General features: G+C 43.3%; 1 protein-coding gene across 1 annotated transcript in view; it reads right to left on the bottom strand.

Moving 5' to 3' along the window:
- Positions 1-787: 787 nt before the first annotated feature.
- LOC141116563 (uncharacterized) overlaps positions 788-21,010 on the bottom strand; it is a 111,466-nt gene continuing 91,243 nt past the window's right edge. Inside the window, exon 11 of the mRNA XM_073608960.1 lies at positions 788-2,778. Within this exon, the coding sequence (XP_073465061.1) occupies positions 935-2,778 (1,844 nt within the window). The 3' untranslated portion in view covers positions 788-934. The remainder of the gene's footprint in view (positions 2,779-21,010) is intronic.

The raw sequence follows: 21,010 nt of genomic DNA, 5'->3' as shown, positions 1-21,010 counted from the left end.
ATTGTATGGCTAAACAAGGTGCTTCATACTGACTTTACATCTTTCAACCAGGATACATGTACAGCATTATTTGCATACCATTGTACCTTGCCATTAACAATATCGGATTGGTTGCTCTTACCTGCTCAGCACTGTTCACAGATTACATATGGGACTACTCCTTCAGCACAGATTATAGTGATCCTCTAGTGCCCTCATCTGCGTCCCTCCATGCGCCCCCCCCACCCCCTTGGCTCAAGCCCCCTTCCCCCCGGGGGATTCATGTCAGCCCGCAACCACATTCAGCAAATGCTGGACACTTCTTACTGATAGCTGGTTGAGCAGACATCAATTTCCTTGACGTCCGGACATCCATGTTTGTCATTTGTTACATGTTGTTTTGTCCCCCCAGTCTGTGTCTGTCTCGACTGACCCCTTGAGGCCAGCCGATCTTTTATACCCAGGGCAGTATAGTATTTGGTCTATACTCTTATCCACATGTAGTAATCTTTTTGTACTATACCAATAAACATTTTTGATATTACACCTACATTGAGTTTTTGCCCTTCAAATGAGCCCCATCTTTTCTTGGCCCCCCCTTGTTTGGGACACGCTTTGATTTTCCTCTCTTGTATTAACACCTGCTACACGGTGGTAGTGGTGGAGTGCTTTGGACAGGTACAAAGAGGAATCCACACAAGGAACACATCCTACTGACTGTAAGTTACATCCCTTGTGCTGATTTTTCTGTCTGCTTTTGACTGCACTTAGGCTTTAATTTTAGTGAACCTTCTTTGTTACTGAACAGTCCTAATATAAAGGCTTTATTGTGGGACCCAGGGGGAATGCAATCTGTTTTTGTATTTTCCTATATATTTTGCTGCTGTATGTTACAATGATAAATTATTACGAGGTGATTGAAAAGTAGACATTAGAAACTAGTTTAATTCCAAAACTATTCATATGCATGAAGTTTTCGTTGGTGTTTTAGAAGCTGAGGTCTCTGGGAAAAAGCCCGCGGGCACTTAGCACATTTGTAGGGCCGCTCACCAGTGTGCTTTCGCTTATGTAAAACAAGATGGGTGCTATGCTTGAAGGCCATCCCACACTCCCCACAATGGTAAGGACGTTCTCCTGTATGAGTTCTCTGGTGAGTGATAAGGTGGGAACTAGTAGAAAAGCCCTTCCCACATTCTATGCAGCCATATGGCTTTATCCCTGTATGAGTTCTTTGGTGTGTGATGAGACTGGAACTTTGAGTAAAGCTTTTCCCGCAGTCTCCACACACATAGGGCTTCTCTCCGGTGTGAGTTCTCTGGTGGACAATAAGGTAGGTACTTATGCTAAAGGTCTTGCCACATTCCGAGCATGCAAATGGCTTAAGTCCAGTGTGAATTCTCTGATGTTTGAGTAATGATGAAGATTCAGTAAAGCCCTTACCACAATAGGAACAGACACAAGGTCTCTCCACAAAATGAGATCTCTCATGTCTCTTGAGGTTACAACGTTGAGTGAAACACTTATCGCACTTTGAACAAACATAGATGGAAATGCCAGTATGTATCATCTGATGTTTCACTAGCGTTGGTTTTTGACTATAGCTTTTCCCACATTCACTACAACTGTAACGGCCACACTTTGGTTGGATGTCACCATAACTTAACCCCTTTTGCAAGCTCTTGTGAGGTTTAAGTTCTCTCACTTCATCATCGTCATAAAACCCAGTGTACTCCACTGCACCTCTGTCTCTGAAGTTGTATTGCCGTTTGGGGGGCAGATTCCCGTTTTTATCAGTGGATGTTTTTGTATCGTTTTCTAGGTCCCCTTTGATGTGTACTTTTTCCCCTGTCAATATTTCAGGCGTTAAAGATGTATGTAGCGCTTCTGTGATGACACTGGGAACATCTACAATTTTGTCACAGCTAACCTTGCTCTGCAAGCTCTTGTGAGGTTTAAGTCCTCTTACGTCATCTTCATAAGACAAAGTGCACTGCTGGATTTTGCCATAGCTTGACTTCTTTCGTAAGTTCTTGGGAGGTTTAAGTTCTCTCACTTCATCTTTAGCATCATAAAACATGGTGTACTCTAAAGAAAGTCTGTCTCGGAAGTTGTACTGACGCTTTGGGGGAAGACTCCCATTTCCACTGGACAATGTTTCTGTACTGTTTTCTGGGTGACCTGATAAGTGTATTTCTTGTCCTGGCAATACCTTAGGTTTTAAAGATGTATGTAGTTCTTCTATGTTAGAGCTGGGGGCATGTATCATTTTGCTATAGTTTGCTTTCTTCTGCAAGCTCGTGCGTGGTTTATGTTTTCTAACTTTCTCTTCATCATCCAAAAACATGGTGTACTCTACTGCAAGTCTATCTCGGAAGTTGTACTGACATTTTGGGGAAAGACTACCATTTTCTTCAGAGGAGGTTTTTGTACCATTTTCTAGCTCACCTGCAAAGCATAATTCTTCCGGTACTGAATCCTTAGGGGTTGACAAAGATGTATGTAGCACCTCCGTTTTGAATTTGGGGGCATATACAATTTTGTCGTATCTTGACTTCCTCTGCAAGCATTTTTGAGGTTTAAGTTCTCTCATTTCCTTTACATCATCATAAAACATATTGTACTCCACGGCAACTCGGTTTCTGAAGTTGTACTGACGTCTGGCTGGTAGACTCCCTTTTTCATTAGAAGAAGGTTTTGTACGGTTTCCTAGGTCACTTTTTAAATGCACATCTTCCACAGTCAATTTTTCAGGTGTTAGCAGAGATGTATGGAGCTCTTCTGTGTTGAAACTAGCGGCATCTACAAAAGGCATACAAAGTGAGTACCTGGCCAACTTATAAAATGTATTTGACTAAATATAAGCAGTAGAAGAAAAATGGGTAAAGGCTATATCCTAAATAAGGGCAAGAATTGTCTTTTATAGTCTTTTTTTGCAGGGTTTTAAATGCGAGTGGACAGGCACATGCATAATACACATAGTAAAGTAATCAATTCTACCACCTGCACCACAGGACGCATTCTTCTGTGATATCTAGATAAGACCAGCTACCAAGACACTGCATAAATAGTGCAACCATACAAATATAAACTAAAAAGGGTTGCCAATTTGTAGTTTTTATAGTACACAGACTGCTCTGAAAATCACAAACAATAGATGATGCTGGAAAATCACAATCAGCAGGTGCTTCTTTTTATAAAATTTTACAACTAGTGATGTAAGTAAATGGATAATATGTTGGTTTAATTTGAAGCTGCCGATGGCAGTAAAGCTGTGCCTTATAATTTAAAGGTAGCCATTCATACAAACTTGCACATTTTTATTAATTGTTAATACAGTGCCATTTAGTTATCTAGCAACAAATTAGACAAGATTGTTGTACTGCCTGTAAAATTTTTTTACCTTAAAAGGAAAAAAAAAAAAATAGAAAGAAACCGCATCCACTGTGGGATTCAGGAATTCTAACAAAAAGTCAGGTTATACTGCCACCCTACAGGTTGGGATATTGGCAAAACAAACAAAAAATGCCAGCTTCTGCATAACCCTTCCACTACCCAGTAGAGCTGCACAATTCTGGCCAAAATGAGAGTCACAATTTTTTTGCTTAGAATAAAGATCACGATTCTCGCAGCATAACATCATCTTTCACATTATACAAAAAATTGGGCTAACGTTACCGTTTAGTTTTTTGTTAATTCATTAACCACTTCAGCCCCGGAAGGATTTACCCACTTCCTGATTAGGCCATTTTTTGATATACGCACTGTGTTACTTTAACTGACAATTGCGCTGTCGTGTGACGCTGTACCCAAATACAATTTATACAATTTATGTCATTTTTTTCCTCACAAATAGAGCTTTCTTTTGGTGGTATTTGTTCATCTCTGCGGTTTTTATTTTTTTTGCTATAAACAAAAGAACAACATTTTTTTTTTAAAAAACATTTTTTTTTACCTTCTGCTATAAAAAAAAAATACCCAATTAATTTTTTTTTTTTTAACCACTTGACGACCGCCTCACGCCGATGTACGTCGGCAAAGTGGCACGGACAGGCAAAATCACGTACAGGGTACGTGATTTGCCTTCCGCGGGTGGGGGGTCCGATCGGACCCCCCCCCGGTGCCCGAGGCGGTCGTCTTTTGTCCAGCGGCGATCCGTGATGAGGGGGAGACCATCCGTTCGTGGCCCCCCCCCTCGCGATCGCCGCCGGCCAATGAAAACACTCCTTTGCTGCTGTATGCTAAACAGCAGCAAAGGAAGTGATGTCATCTCCCCTCGGGTCGGTATTTTCCGTTCCGGCCCGAGGAGAGAAGACATCTATGTGAGTGCACCAACACACACACACACAGTAGAACATGCCAGGCATACAAAACACCCCGATCCCCCCCCGATCGCCCCCCGATCCCCCCCCAATCACCCCCCCCCCCCCCTGTCACAAACTGACACCAGCAGTTTTTTTTTTTTTTTTTTTCTGATTACTGCATAGTGTCAGTTTGTGACAGTTACAGTGTTGGGACAGTGAGTACTACCCCCCTTTAGGTCTAGGGTACCCCCCTAACCCCCCCTAATAAAGTTTTAACCCCTTGATCACCCCCTGTCACCAGTGTCACTAAGCGATCATTTTTCTGATCGCTGTATTAGTGTCGCTGGTGATGCTAGTTAGTGAGGTAAATATTTAAGGTTCGCCGTCAGCGTTTTATAGCGTCAGGGACCCCCATATACTACCGAATAAATGTTTTAACCCCTTGATTGCCCCCTAGTTAACCCCTTTCACCACTGATCACCGTATAAACTGTTACGGTTGATGCTGGTTAGTTTGTTTATTTTTTATAGTGTCAGGGCACCCGCCGTTTATTACCAAATAAAGGTTTAGCCCCCCGATCGCCCGGCGGTGATATGCGTCGCCCCAGGCAGCGTCAGATTAGCGCCAGTACCGCTAACACCCACGCACGCAGCATACGCCTCCCTTAGTGGTATAGTATCTGTACGGATCAATATCTGATCTGATCAGATCTATACTAGCGTCCCCAGCAGTTTAGGGTTCCCAAAACGCAGTGTTAGCGGGATCAGCCCAGATACCTGCTAGCACCTGCGTTTTGTGCCTCCGCCCGGCCCAGCCCAGCCCACCCAAGTGCAGTATCGATCGATCACTGTCACTTACAAAACACTAAACGCATAACTGCAGCGTTCGCAGAGTCAGGCCTGATCCCTGCGATCGCTAACAGTTTTTTTTGGTAGCATTTTGGTGAACTAGCAAGCACCAGCCCCAGGCGTCAGATTAGCGCCAGTACCGCTAACACCCACGCACGCAGCATACGCCTCCCTTAGTGGTATAGTATCTGAACGGATCAATATCTGATCCGATCAGATCTATACTAGCGTCCCCAGCAGTTTAGGGTTCCCAAAAACGCAGTGTTAGCGGAATCAGCCCAGATACCTGCTAGCACCTGCGTTTTGCCCCTCCGCCCGGCCCAGCCCAGCCCACCCAAGTGCAGTATCGATCGATCACTGACACTTACAAAACACTAAACGCATAACTGCAGCGTTCGCAGAGTCAGGCCTGATCCCTGCGATCGCTAACAGTTTTTTTTGTAGCGTTTTGGTGAACTGGCAAGCACCAGCCCCAGGCAGCGTCAGATTAGCGCCAGTACCGCTAACACCCACGCACGCACCGTACACCTCCCTTAGTGGTATAGTATCTGATCGCATCAATATCTGATCCGATCAGATCTATACTAGCGTCACCAGCAGTTTAGGGTTCCCAAAAACGCAGTGTTAGCGGGATCAGCCCAGATACCTGCTAGCACCTGCGTTTTGCCCCTCCGCCCGGCCCAGCCCAGCCCACCCAAGTGCAGTATCGATCGATCACTGTCACTTACAAAACACTAAACGCATAACTGCAGCGTTCGCAGAGTCAGGCCTGATCCCTGCGATCGCTAACGTTTTTTGGTAGCGTTTTGGTGAACTGGCAAGCGCCAGCGGCCTAGTACACCCCGGTCGTAGTCAAACCAGCACTGCAGTAACACTTGGTGACGTGGCGAGTCCCATAAGTGCAGTTGAAGCTGGTGAGGTGGCAAGCACAAGTAGTGTCCCGCTGCCACCAAAAAGACAAACACAGGCCCATCGTGCCCATAGTGCCCTTCCTGCTGCATTCGCCAATCCTAATTGGGAACCCACCGCTTCTGCAGCACCCGTACTTCCCCCATTCACATCCCCAACCAAATGCAGTCGGCTGCATGAGAGGCATTTTTATGTCCTCCCGAGTACCCCTACCCAACGAACCCCCAAAAAAGATGTCGTGTCTGCAGCAAGCGCGGATATAGGCGTGACACCCGCTATTATTGTCCCTCCTGTCCTGACAATCCTGGTCTTTGCATTGGTGAATGTTTTGAACGCTACCATTCACTAGTTGAGTATTAGCGTAGGGTACAGCATTGCACAGACTAGGCACACTTTCACAGGGTCTCCCAAGATGCCATTGCATTTTGAGAGACCCGAACCTGGAACCGGTTACCGTTATAAAAGTTAGTTACAAAAAAAGTGTAAAAAAAAAAAAAAAATATGAAATAAAAAAAAATAGTTGTTGTTTTATTGTTCTCTCTCTCTCTATTCTCTCTCTCTATTGTTCTGCTCTTTTTTACTGTATTCTATTCTGCAATGTTTTATTGTTATTGTTATTGTTATTATGTTTTATCATGTTTGTTTTTCAGGTGTGTAATTATTTACACTTTACTGTGCTTTATTGTTAACCATTGTTAACCATTTTTTTGTCTTCAGGTACGCCATTCACGACTTTGAGTGGTTATACCAGAATGATGCCTGCAGGTTTAGGTATCATCTTGGTATCATTCTTTTCAGCCAGCGGTCGGCTTTCATGTAAAAGCAATCCTAGCGGCTAATTAGCCTCTAGACTGCTTTTACAAGCCGTGGGAGGGAATGCCCCCCCCCCCCCCACCGTCTTCCGTGTTTTTCTCTGGCTCTCCTGTCTCAACAGGGAACCTGAGAATGCAGCCGGTGATTCAGCCAGCTGACCATAGAGCTGATCAGAGACCAGAGTGGCTCCAAACATCTCTATGGCCTAAGAAACCGGAAGCTACGAGTATTTCATGACTTAGATTTCGCCGGATGTAAATAGCGCCATTGGGAAATTGGGGAAGCATTTTATCACACCGATCTTGGTGTGGTCAGATGCTTTGAGGGCAGAGGAGAGATCTAGGGTCTAATAGACCACAATTTTTTCAAAAAAGAGTACCTGTCACTACCTATTGCTATCATAGGGGATATTTACATTCCCCGAGATAACAATAAAAATGATTAAAAAAAAAAATATGAAAGGAACAGTTTAAAAGTAAGATTAAAAAAGCAAAAAAATAATAAAGAAAAAAAAAAAAAAAAAAAAAAAACACCCCTGTCGCCCCCTGCTCTCGCGCTAAGGCGAACGCAAGCGGCGGTCTGTCGTCAAACATAAACAGCAATTGCACCATGCATGTGAGGTATCACCGCGAAGGCCAGATCGAGGGCAGTAATTTTTCCAGTAGACCTCCTCTGTAAATCTAAAGTGGTAACCTGTAAAGGCTTTTGAAGGCTTTTAAACATGTATTTATTTTGTTGCCACTGCACGTTTGTGCGCAATTTTAAAGCATGTCATGTTTGGTATCCATGTACTCGGCCTAAGATCATCTTTTTTATTTCATCAAACATTTGGGCAATATAGCGTGTTTTAGTGCATTAAAATTAAAAAAAGTGTGTTTTTTCCCCAAAAAATGCGTTTGAAAAATCGCTGCGCAATTACTGTGTGAAAAAAAAAAATGAAACACCCACCATTTTAATCTGTAGGGCATTTGCTTTAAAAAAATATATAATGTTTGGGGGTTCAAAGTAATTTTTTTGCAAAAAAAAAAAACTTTTTCATGTAAACAATAAGTGTCAGAAAGGGCTTTGTCTTCAAGTGGTTAGAAGAGTGGGTGATGTGTGACATAAGCTTCTAAATGTTGTGCATAAAATGCCAGGACAGTTCAAAACCCCCCCAAATGACCCCATTTTGGAAAGTAGACACCCCAAGCTATTTGCTGAGAGGCATGTCGAGTCCATGGAATATTTTATATTGCGACACAAGTTGCGGGAAAGAGACAAATTTTTTTTTTTTTTTTTTTTTTTTTTGCACAAAGTTGTCACTAAATGATATATTGCTCAAACATGCCATGGAAATATGTGAAATTACACCCCAAAATACATTCTGCTGCTTCTCCTGAGTACGGGGATACCACATGTGTGAGACTTTTTGGGAGCCTAGCCGCGTACAGGACCCCGAAAACCAAGCACCGCCTTCAGGCTTTCTAAGGGCGTGAATTTTTGATTTCACTCTTCACTGCCTATCACAGTTTCGGAGGCCATGGAATGCCCAGGTGGCACAAAACCCCCCCAAATGACCCCATTTTGGAAAGTAGACACCCCAAGCTATTTGCTGAGAGGTATAGTGAGTATTTTGCAGACCTCACTTTTTGTCACAAAGTTTTGAAAATTGAAAAAAGAAAAAAAAAAAATGTTTTTTCTTGTCTTTCTTCATTTTCAAAAACAAATGAGAGCTGCAAAATACTCACCATGCCTTTCAGCAAATAGCTTGGGGTGTCTACTTTCCAAAATGGGGTCATTTGGGGGGGTTTTGTGCCACCTGGGCATTCCATGGCCTCCGAAACTGTGATAGGCAGTAAAGAGTGAAATCAAAAATTTTCACCCTTAGAAATCCTGAAGGCAGTGATTGGTTTTCGGGGCCCCGTACGCGGCTAGGCTCCCAAAAAGTCCCACACATGTGGTATCCCCATACTCAGGAGAAGCAGCTAAATGTATTTTGGGGTGCAATTCCACATATGCCCATGGCCTGTGTGAGCAATATATCATTTAGTGACAACTTTATGAAAAAAAAAAAAAAAAAAAAAAAAAAAGTGTCACTTTCCCGCAACTTGTGTCAAAATATAAAATATTCCATGGACTCAATATGCCTCTCAGCAAATAGCTTGGGGTGTCTACTTTCCAAAATGGGGTCATTTTGGGGGGTTTTGTGCCACCTGGGCATTCCATGGCCTCCGAAACTGTGATAGGCAGTGAAGAGTGAAAGCAAAAATTTACACCCTTAGAAATCCTGAAGGCGGTGATTGGTTTTCGGGGCCCCGTACGCGGCTAGGCTCCCAAAAAGTCCCACACATGTGGTATCCCCATACTCAGGAGAAGCAGCTAAATGTATTTTGGGGTGCAATTCCACATAGGCCCATGGCCTGTGTGAGCAATATATCATTTAGTGACGACTTTTTGTAAATATTTTTTTTTTTTTTTTTTTTTGTCATTTTTCAATCACTTGGGACAAAAAAAATAAATATTCAATGGGTTCAACATGCCTCTCAGCAATTTCCTTGGGGTGTCTACTTTCCAAAATGGGGTCATTTGGGGGGGTTTTGTACTGCCCTGCCATTTTAGCACCTCAAGAAATGACATAGGCAGTCATAAACTAAAAGCTGTGTAAATTCCAGAAAATGTACCCTAGTTTGTAGACGCTATAACTTTTGCGCAAACCAATAAATATACGCTTATTGACATTTTTTTTACCAAAGACATGTGGCCGAATACATTTTGGCCTAAATGTATGACTAAAATTTAGTTTATTGGATTTTTTTTATAACAAAAAGTAGAAAATATCATTTTTTTTCAAAATTTTCGGTCTTTTTCCGTTTATAGCGCAAAAAATAAAAACCGCAGAGGTGATCAAATACCATCAAAAGAAAGCTCTATTTGTGGGAAGAAAAGGACGCAAATTTCGTTTGGGTACAGCATTGCATGACCGCGCAATTAGCAGTTAAAGCGACGCAGTGCCAAATTGGAAAAAGACCTCTGGTCCTTAGGCAGCATAATGGTCCGGGGCTCAAGTGGTTAAATCTAAATTTCTTCATCAATTTAGGCCAATATGTATTCTGCTACATATTTTTGGTAAAAGAAACCATAATAAGCGTATATTGATTGGTTTGCGCACAAGTTATAGCGTCTACAAAGTAGGGGATATTTCAGTTTTATTTTTTTTTACTAGTAATGGCGGCGATCACGGGACTGCGACATTGCGGCGGACAGATTAGACACCTGACATTTTTGACACTTTTTTGGGAACCAATGACATTATTACAGTGATCAGTGCTAAAACTATGCATGGACATTGTACTAATGACACTGGCAGGGAAGGGGTTAACATCAGGTGTTTACTAACTGTATGAGGGATGGGCTGCTAGGGACAACACACAGATCCATCTTCCTTTGTTTACACAGGCAGATCCCTGTTCTGTCTCTGCAGGGAACGATCGCGGATGGAACCCGGTGATTGGCTCCCCTGCTGGCCAATGGGCGCCCACAGAACGCCGTGTACGAGCTGGACGTTTACCTACAGCGATTCGCATAGCCAAGCCAACCTGCCGCAGTTATACTGCTAGTTGGCAAGCGGTTAAAGTGTATTTTTTCCCAAAGATTCGCTTTTGAAAGACCGCTGCACAAATACAGTGTGACATAAAATATTGCAACAACCACCATATTATTCTCTAGGGCAGTGATGGCGAACCTTGGCACCCCAGATGTTTGGGAACCCATTTCCCAAGATGCTCATGTACTCTGCAGTGTAGTTGAGCATCATGGGAAATATAGTTCCAAAACATCTGGGGTGCCAAGGTTCGCCATCACTGCTCTAGGGTCTCTGCTAAAAAAAAAAAATATATATATATATATGTTTGGGGGTTCTAAGTAATTTTATAGCAAAAATATACTTATTTTAACTTGTAAGCAACAAGTTTCAAAAAGGTTTAGTCTTTAAGGAGGTTAAAACTGACCTCATTTACAGTTCATTCCTTTGATCCAAAAGGACTAAGGCCCCTTTCACACTTATTTCATCATTTCATCAGTTCAGTCATGTCAAAACGGATGAAGTATTCATCAGTTTTTCATCCGTGCTCATCTTCCCCCCCCCCCCCCCATTCAGCTATCAGACCTTCTTCCCTTGGTTTTTTTGGGGTTTTTTTTTTTTTTTTTACAAAAAATAAAAAAATCCATACCAGACCCTTTTCCGAGCATGCAGCCCGGCATGCCCCCCCCTCCTAAACCACACCAGGCTGCATGGGAGAGGAGAGGATGTTAACAATTTTCACTTAAGTACAGGGAGTCTGAACCAGTGGAAGACCTAGCTAATCAATGATCCACTCAAAAGAGGTGATCCATTAACGGCTTCCCGGCCACCTCACGCAGATATACTATGGCAGAAGGGCACGTACAGGCAGATATACGCAGCTGTACGTTGCCCTTTAAGAGGCGGCTCGTGGGCAGGCGCGCGCCCGCCGGGAGCTTCGTGACCGTGATCGTGGGTCCCGCGGACCCGATGTCCGCGGGGATACCCGCAATCGTCTCACAGTAAGAACGAGGAGACGCTAATGTAAACAAGCATCTCCCCGTTCTGCCTAGTGACACTGTCACTGATCTCTGCTCCCTCTGATCAGGAGCGGTGATCAGTGACGTGCCACACACAGCCCCTACCCCCCGAGTTAGAAACACTCCCTAGGACACACTTAAACCCTACAGCGCTACCTAGAGGTTAACCCCTTCACTGCCAGTGACATTTTTACAGTAATCAAATCAATGTTTTAGCATTGATCGCTGTATTAATGCCAATGGTCCCAAAAATGTGTCAAAATTGCCTGATGTGTCCACCATAATGTCACAGTCACGATAAAAAAAAAAAAAAAAAAAAAAAGCTGATCGTCGCCATTACGAGTAACAAAAAAATTATTAATAAAAAGCACTATAGCTTTTGCACAAACCAATCAACGCTTATTGCGATTTTTTTTTACCAAAAATATGTAGAAGAATACCTATTGGCCTAAACTGAGGAAAAAAAATGTTTATAGATTTGTTTATATATTATATATTTTTTGGGGATATTTATTATAGCAAAAAGTAAAAAATAATGTGTTTTTTTCAAAATTGTCGCTCTTTTTTTGTTTATAGCGCAAAAAATAAAAACCGCAGAGGTGATCAAATACCACCAAAAGAAAGCTCTATTTGTGGGGAAAAAAAGGACGTAAATTTTGTTTGGGAGCCACGTCGCACAACTGCGCAATTGTCAGTTAAAGCGACGCAGTGCCGAATCGCAAAAAGTGCTCTGGTCTTTGGCCAGCAAAATGGTGGTTAAAAAAAAAAAAAAAAAAAAAAAAAAGAGAAACGGATCCATAGAAGGAACTTTGAACAAACACAAAGGTTTCACGGAAAGAAGTTTCCACATTGAGCAAAGAGGCTGCCTGGTCGAGTAACCAATCTTCCAGTGAGACAATGGTATGTAATCCCCATCAAAGCATAATATCCCAAAGGAAAAATATAAGAACCCCAAGACTGGGATAAATTAAAAGGGCATCAAACCCAAAGTCCGGTAGACTGAAGGTGGAAGTAGAGTGAGTGAGAGGCACCCTTACAAGGGTAGGCAGGGATTAGGGCATATTACAACCCAGGCTGGTGTATAAGAACACCAGAACTGTAGAAGGATGAGCAGAACCTAACCATCCAACAACTGGAGGTGTATCTGGCCTCTGACGGACTCTGCACACCTAGATACAAAAAATAGGATTTTTAAAACCGCTTGCCTGTAAAATCCTTTTCTTTGAAGTACATCACGGGACACAGAGCCATAGTAGTTACTAGGTGGGTTATAGGCAACCTTCAGGTGATGGACACTGGCATGCCCCAAGACAAAAAATCTACTCCCTATATAACCCCTCCCATTACTGTGGTACCTCAGTTTTTGTAGCAAAGCAATACATGTGTATACCAAAGAAGGAAGGGACCTCTGTGTCCCATGATCTACTTCAAAAGAAAAGGATTTTACAGGTAAGCGGTTTTAAAAATCCTATTTTCTTATTGTACATCACAGGACACAGAACCATAGTAGGAACTATGAGGGATGTCCCATAGCAATACCAACTTAAGGTAGGGAGACAACAAAAGTAGGGCACTAAGAGACTAGAGGACTTATACTGCAGCCTGCAGTACACTGCACCCAAAGGCGATATCCTCATGACCTTTTACATCTACTTGATAGAATCTGGTAAATGTATGGACTGAAGACCAAGTTGCAGCCTTGCAGATCTGAGCCACGGAGGCTTGGTGATGCACTGCCCAGGAAGTACTAACAGCCCTGGTGGAGTGTGCTTTAATATGAAACTGTGGAATTTTCCTTTTTAAACCATAAGCTTGAACAATCACTTGACGAATCCATTTAGAAATAGTAGATTTTGCTGTTTGTCCTCTTTTAGGACCTTCTGGCAACACGAACAAAACATCTGTTTTACGAATCTGAGCGGTCGCCTTCAAATAGACCTTGACTGCTCTCACCACATCAAGAGAATGTAGTGACCTTTCTTCCGCAGAACGAGGTTCTGGAAAAAATGAAGGCAGAATAATATCCTGGTTTAAATGAAAACCTGCCACTACCTTCGGTAGGAAATTTTACAAGAAAGAGCGGCTAACTCTGATACTCTTCTTGCAGAAGATATGGCAACCGAAAAAATGAATTTCCTTGTCAAGAGGACCAAGGGATTATCTCGTATTGGTTCAAAAGGCTGTTTCTGTAACGCCGACAGGACTAAATTTAAGTCCCAAGGGTTCAGGGGTGACTTAACTGGAGGATTAATCCGCATTACCCCCTGAATAAAGCTACGAACCAGAGAGTGTGAATCAAGTGGTCGTTGAAAAAACACTGATAAAGCCGACACCTGGCCTTTGATAGTACTCAAAGCCAATTTAATTTTTAACCCAATCTGTAGAAATTCAAGGATCCTACCTATGACATATTTCCTTGGGTCCCAACCCCTGGATTCACACCAGGAGACATATGCCTTCCAGATTCTATAGTATATGACTCTGGAGGCCGGCTTCCTAGCATTAACCAAAGTAGAAACTACTGAAGCTGACAGCCCACGGTCTTTCAGAATGTGGGTCTCAATAGCCAAACCGTTAAATTTAGCGTTTGTAAGGTAGGATGGAATACTGGACCTTGCAAGAGAAGGTCTGGTCCTGGCGGAAGGGTCCACGGGTCCCCTACCGCCATTTTTACGATCTCTGCAAACCAAGATCTCCTGGGCCACAAGAATCACCTCCTTCCCTTCCTGCTTGATCCTGCGAAAAAGATGCGGAAGTAGCAGAACAGGAGGGAACGCTTAGATCAGTGAAAACTGATCCCACGGAAAAACCAAGGCATCTGTTCTGCATGCCATCGGATCCCTTGTCCTTGACACATTTTATCATCATTTTGTTGAACCTGGACGCAAACAGATTCACGTCCGGAATTCCCTACCATGACAGAAAAATGTTGGGGTGAAGAGAGACCACTCTCCCGGGAACAACTGTTGGCGACTCAAGTAGTCCGCCTGCCAATTTTCTATTCCTGGAATGAAGATTCCAGATAAACAATGAATGTCTTCTGCCCAAGATAGGATATGATTCACCTCTCTCTACGCTGCACAACTTCTCATGCCCCCTTGGTGATTGATATAGGCCACTGTTGTGGCATTGTTGGATTGGATCCTGACAGAACAATTCCGTAATCTGAGCGTCCAGGCCTTCAGGGCCAGGCGTGCTGCCCGAATCTCTAGAATATTGATGGGCATTGTCATTTCTGATTTGGACCATTTCCCCTGGACAGATGCTTCTTTCAGGACTGCTCCCCAGCCCAGGAGGCTGGCATCTGTTACCACCTTCCAGGTAACTGGTAGAAAGGATTTTCCTTTTTGAAGAAAAATGTTGGGGTGAAGAGAGACCACTCTCCCGGGAACAACTGTTGGCGACTCAAGTAGTCCGCACTTTGGGGGATAAACGCATTGGGAAGTCCAGAGCTTGGACCTTCTTGTTTCAAGTTGACAGGATACAGTTTTGCAGCAGTCTTGAATGAAATTGCGCATAAGGAACAGACTTGAATGAAGCCACCATCTTTCCCAACAAATTCATGCAAAGTTGAATAGAAGGATTCTTCTTTGTTTTGACCAGCTGAATCAGTTCCCTTATGGAACTGATCCTTGCATGGGGCAAGAGCACCCTCTTCTGAGCTGTATCTATGATCAGACCCAAGTACTGCAATCTCCTTGATGGTTTTAAGGAGGACTTCTCTAGGTTGAGAATCCAACCTAGGTATTCCAGGTAGCTGACTGCGGTGACCAAACTTTGGTTTAAGCGGGCTACCGACTGATCTATCAAGATTAGATCATCTAAGTAAGCCAGAATTATTATGCCTTGAGCCCTTAATCTGGCTAAAGGAGGAGCCAGGACCTTGTAAACATCCGGGTGCAGTAGCTAGACCGAAAAGGCAGAGCTACGAACTGAAAATGAAGATTTTCTATCTCGAAGCATAGATATTTCTGGTGAGCGGGAAAAATAGGCACATGGAGATAAGCATCCTTGAGGTCGATTGATGCCAGAAGTTCTCCACCATGTAGGATGGAGACTACTGATTGGATTGACTCCATGCGAAAAGAGCGGATATTTAAAAACCGGTTTAGATCTTTGAGATCTAAAATGGGTCTGACATCCCCGTTTGGTTTTGGTACCGTGAAAATGAATGAAACCCTAACCCTCGCTTTTCCAAGGGGCCCACCGATATCACTCTTTGAGACAAGTGATGATCCAAAGCTAAAAAGAGAGACTTCTTTTTTACTGGATCTCTGGGAAAGTTTGATCTGAGAAAACGAGGAGACGGGAATTCTCTAAACTCTAGTTTGTAACCTGGAGATATTGAGGAAGCCACCCATCTGTCTCGACATTGTTCCTGCCAGGCCCTTGAAAAAGGGAAGTTTTTCCATTAGAAATCCTTTGGATGTACTTATCCAGATCGTCCCCAAATAATCGTTCACCATGAAATGGAAAACTGTCCAAGAGCTTTTTGCATGGCGCTTTAGCTGACCAATTTTTCAACCATAAAATTCTACGCACATGTACCAGCCCAGCATAAGCCGTGAGGCCTGGAGAATAGAATCTTTCATAGCGTCTACTGTAAAACATAACGCCTCTGATATGCCGGCCAAATCTTGGGCCTGCTGATCAGGAATAACTTTAAGTACCTCTTTAAACTGGTCCTTTAAGGACTGAGATACCCCAATCGCTTCCAGTGCAGGCTAAACCACTTAACCTGCAAGCGAAAATTCAAGTTAGACTTACCGGTAACTTGTTTTCCTTGAGTCTTTCAGGACAGCACTTGAGAGAGAGTGACTCCTCCCCTTGCAAACAGGAAACACCTCTTCCACCAAACTTTAAAAGGAGGCTCCTTTCCACACATTGTCAGTAGTAGTAGAGAACCTCCGGCCCCAAACTGGAACACATAATCGAGATATGATTAGTCACAGTTTATATATATATATATATATATATATATATATATATATATATATATATATATATATATATATATATATATATATATATATATATATATATATATATATATATATATATATATATATACATATACATATACACATACACACACACACACACACACACACACACACACACACACACACAATAGGGCGGGATGCTGCTGTCCTGAAAGACTCAAGGAAAACAAGTTACCGGTAAGTCTAACTTGAATTTTCCCTTATCGTCTTTCAGGACAGCACTTGAGAGGATAATAGAGACTTACCCCCCTAGGGAGGGACCACAGCGTGCAGAACCTTTCTGCCAAAAGCCTGATCCCCTGCTGATAGGAGATCCAGTCTGTAATGACGGACAAACGTTAAGTAGCTTGACCACGTAGCCGCCTTACAAATCTGATCTGGGGTGGCACCAGCTCTTTCTGCCCATGTAGTGGCCTGGGCTCTCGTTGAATGAGCCCTAATTCCCAGCGGGGAAGATAAACCCATTTGAGAATAGGCTACAGAAATAGCTGTCTTAAGCCATCTAGCCAATGATGCTTTTGATGCTTGTTGGCCTTTTTTGTTTCCAGAAAAAAGAACAAATAATGAATCTGAAACTCTAAACCCTCCTGTTACTTCCAAATAATGTAACAGGATACGTCTTACATCTAAATTGTGAAACTGCTTTTCCTTTGCACCCGAAGGGTTAGCACAAAAGGTTGGTAGAGTAATCTCCTGAGACCTATTACTAAAGCTTGCCACTTTTGGCAAAAACCCCGGATCTACTTTAAGGACAACCCTATCAGGAAAAACTGACAAAAAAGGCTCTTTTACTGATAGGGCGTGCAGTTCATTAATCCTTCTTGCTGAAGTAATTGCAACCAGAAAAAAAGTCTTCAAAGTTAAATTCTTCAGGGATATGGCCTGTAAAGGCTCAAATGGTTCTTTTGCCAGAGCTTGCATAACCACCGAGAGATCCCAATTTGGGAAATGCCTCACCGGGACCGGTCTAGACCTGGAAAGTGCTTTGAAAAATCTCATGATCAGAGTTTCTGAAGATAAGGATCTCTCCAGATAAACTCCCAAGGCGGCCACCTGCACCTTAAGAGTGCTGACCGCCAGATTCTTGTCTGCACCTTTTTGCAAAAATTCCAGCACTGAAACTAGGTCTTTAACCTCCCTATGTTCTGAATGACAGTCTCCCTATGTTCTGAATGACAGAAAGAAACATAGACTTTCCACACTTTGCTTCGCCTTTGCTTCTCATTAACTGCTCCTCAGATACCAGGCAGTGAGCTTTAACCTGCCTACCTCTGGATGAAGCACTGGCCCCTGAATCAACAGGTCCTGACTGAGCGGGAGATGCCAACATGGTTTGATTGCCAACTGAAGAATCATGGAAAACCAAGCTCTCTTTGCCAATATGGAGTAATCAGAATTATTGATACTCTCTTTCAGTATTTTCCTCAACACTAGAGGGATTAACCGGAATGGAGGAAAAGCATACCCTAGGTGAAAATCCCACGGATGTGCCAGAGCATCTATCCCCTGAGAGCAAATGTCTCTCTGAAGGGAGAAAAAATTCGGGAGCTGCGTGTTTTGCTTTGAAGCAAACAGGTCTACCTGCGGAAGACCCCAAACACTGGTGATTAATGCAAACACCTTCCTGTTCAGACTCCACTCTGATTCCTGAACTTTCTGTCGGCTCAGATAATCCGCTACTTCCTTTAATGTGCCTTTTAGATGGACTGCGGATAGAGATAGTAAGTGGACCTTCGCCCACTCCAGAATCTCTACTGACAGTAAGTGAAGAGCCCTGCTTCTTGTGCCTCCCTGTTTGTTCAGGTAGGCTATGGCCGTGGCATTGTCCGACAAAATCTGGACATGGCAACCTATGAGGTTTTGAGAGAAGAAAGCTAATGCTAGGGCAACTGCCTTCAGCTCTCTCCAATTTGAGGATTTTTGGGCCTCGAACTGGGACCATGTTCCCTGCGCTAAGGCCTGACCCATGTGGGCCCCCCATCCCTGCAAACTGGCGTCTGTTGTGACCACTTTCCCGGTCGGAAAAGACCAAAGAAGACCTCTTTGCAGTACCACCTGACTTTTTCACCACCAAAGTGAACGTTTGACTCTGGTGGGAATCTTTACTTTTGTATCCAAACTCTCTGTCCTGTGGTTCCATGTCCTTAGAAGGAACCTCTGGAGAGTCCTGAAATGCAGCCTTGCCCATTGGATGGCTGGCATTGAAGAGGTTAATGTCCCCAGAGCCGACATAACCTTTCTGACTGAAATCAGTTGATTTGTTTGTAGTGCCGTTATTACCCTTTGGACCTTGATCTTTTTCTCTTCTGGGAGAAAAATCTTTTGCTCCACTGAATCTATCAAGTAACCCAGAAACAGTACTTGCTGAGCTGGGATGAAATTTGATTTTTGAACATTCACTATCCACCCTAGTGACTCCAAATGACTGCGGGAATTGTTCAAATCCTCCTGCAACTTTTCCCTGGATGGGGCAAAAAAGAGGAGGAGGTCGTCCAGATATGGAATTACCGCAATCCCCTGGAGTCGAAGAGGGGCGAGAGCTTCCGCCATTATCTTCGTAAAAATACGAGGAGCTGACGACAGGCCGAAGGGAAGGGCCCTGAACTGAAGATGTATAATCTCCTTGCCTATATTCACCGCAAACCTCAGGAACTTCTGGGACTGAGGTGCTACAGGAATATGAAGATAAGCATCCCTCAGATCGATTGAAGCCATAAAACAATCTTTTGTCAGAATATTTCTGACAGTGAAAATTGAGTCCATACAAAACTTTTTGTATAGGACTGACTTGTTCAGGGGTTTTAGGTTGAGGATAAGACGGAAGTTTCCGGATGGTTTTCTTATCAGAAAGATGTGTGAATAGAAACCCTGACCCTGATCTTCTGGGGATACTGGTATCACTACTCTCTGGTGCCTCAGATCCTTTAAAAGGTTCTTCATGGCCAGAGCCTTTGTTAGATCCCTTGGTAGGTTTGTTACAAAGAATCTTTCTGGCGGGCGATCCGAAAACTCTATCCTGTAGCCTTGGGACAGCATGTCCAAAATATATAGACTTTTTGTCATGCTGGCCCAAAGGGGAAGGAAACTTTGAAGTCTTCCCCCCCACTGGTACGCACAAGTCATTGTGCTTTACCGGAGGCTGCAGGAGGATGGAAAAGGACATTTCCTTTGCCTTTACCCTTCTGCGATGCCCAATTTTTTCTTTTCTCCTGGAGTTTGGTTTGTCCTTGAGCCCTTTGGGAACGAAAAAAAAAAATGTTTAACTGGCTGCTTTTTCTTTTTGATGGGAAAAGACTTCTTTTTATCAGCTGTTCTATCTAGAACCGCATCTAAGTCAGGTCCAAAAAGCAAGTCACTCAGGAACGGTATCCCACACAGCTTGTTTTTGGCCAAGTTTTCAACCACAGAGCTCTTCTGGCTGAGTTGGCTAGGGCAGCAGATCTAGCTGTCATTTTAATTGATTCCGCTGATGCATCAGATATGAATGCGACAGCGGCAGACAGAGTTGAAAATGAATCCAAAATTTCTTGTTTTGACGAGTCTGCTGAGATATGGGCCTTAAGTTGCTCTAACCAGAACTCCATATTTCTGGATACCACTGTAGTTGCCATAGTAGGTTTAAGATTTCCCATGATGGATTGCCAAGCTCTTTTTATTAGCTGGTCCATCCTTTTATCCATGGGATCTCTCAACACCCCCATGTCCTCGAATGCCAAATCTGTAGACCTCGAGACTTGGGAAAACGCAGCATCTAGTTTGGAATTTTTATTCCAAACCGCAGCTGGATCTTCATCAAAAGGAAAACGCCTTTTTAAGGCTTTGGGAAAGAAAGGCTTTCTCTCTGGCTCTGTCCACTCTTTAATAGTTTCAGAGATAACAGAGTGTACTGGGAAATTGCGATTTTTGTGTTCGCTATGCCCTGCATACATTTTATCATGCAGAGATAACTCCTTTCTTTCCTCCTCCAGACCCAGTGTGGTATAGATTGCTTTTAACAGGCCATCTACCTGTTCTAAAGACAATTTAAATTTTGAAGGTAAATTTTCTCCTTCCTCCCCCTCATCAGAATCCTCAGATTGAGAGGGGGAATGTCCCTCTGGGGTAGGAGATGCCTCAGTCTCCACCGCCGGGACTATAAGTGAGCCTTGAGAGGACTGTGAGGTAGTAGGCTGACTCAGGGATGGGTTTGCTAGCGAAGAGCGAAATGATTGGATAGTCGCATCAAGTTCTTTTTTAACAGATGCAATCAAGTCGCTGCAAGCGGAAGAAGCTTCTTCTTTAACTAGCAAATCAATACAAGCTTGACATAACGTCTTCTTCCATCCTTCAGGTAGCTTGGATTTACATGAAGGGCATTTTCTTTTTGCCACTGGATCAGAGCTTTTGGCCTGCCATGAGAAAAAAGAAGAAACCATCCCAGTGAGACAACCTATCCTATTCCCAAGGATGCTCACCACAGGTGCACAGTAAGAACTAAACTGCCTTATGTGCCCAGACAGGCCCCTGCCACCGGGGGGGAGGATAGAGAGAGAGAGACCCTACAGTACAAGGAGGACAGTATACAACTGCCCCTTACCTG

Source organism: Aquarana catesbeiana, linkage group LG13 (assembly GCF_042186555.1).
Source record: "Aquarana catesbeiana isolate 2022-GZ linkage group LG13, ASM4218655v1, whole genome shotgun sequence".
Taxonomy (NCBI): domain Eukaryota; kingdom Metazoa; phylum Chordata; class Amphibia; order Anura; family Ranidae; genus Aquarana; species Aquarana catesbeiana.
The sequence above is the reverse complement of the archived record's forward strand: the minus strand, read 5'-3'. Positions and strand labels throughout refer to the sequence as shown.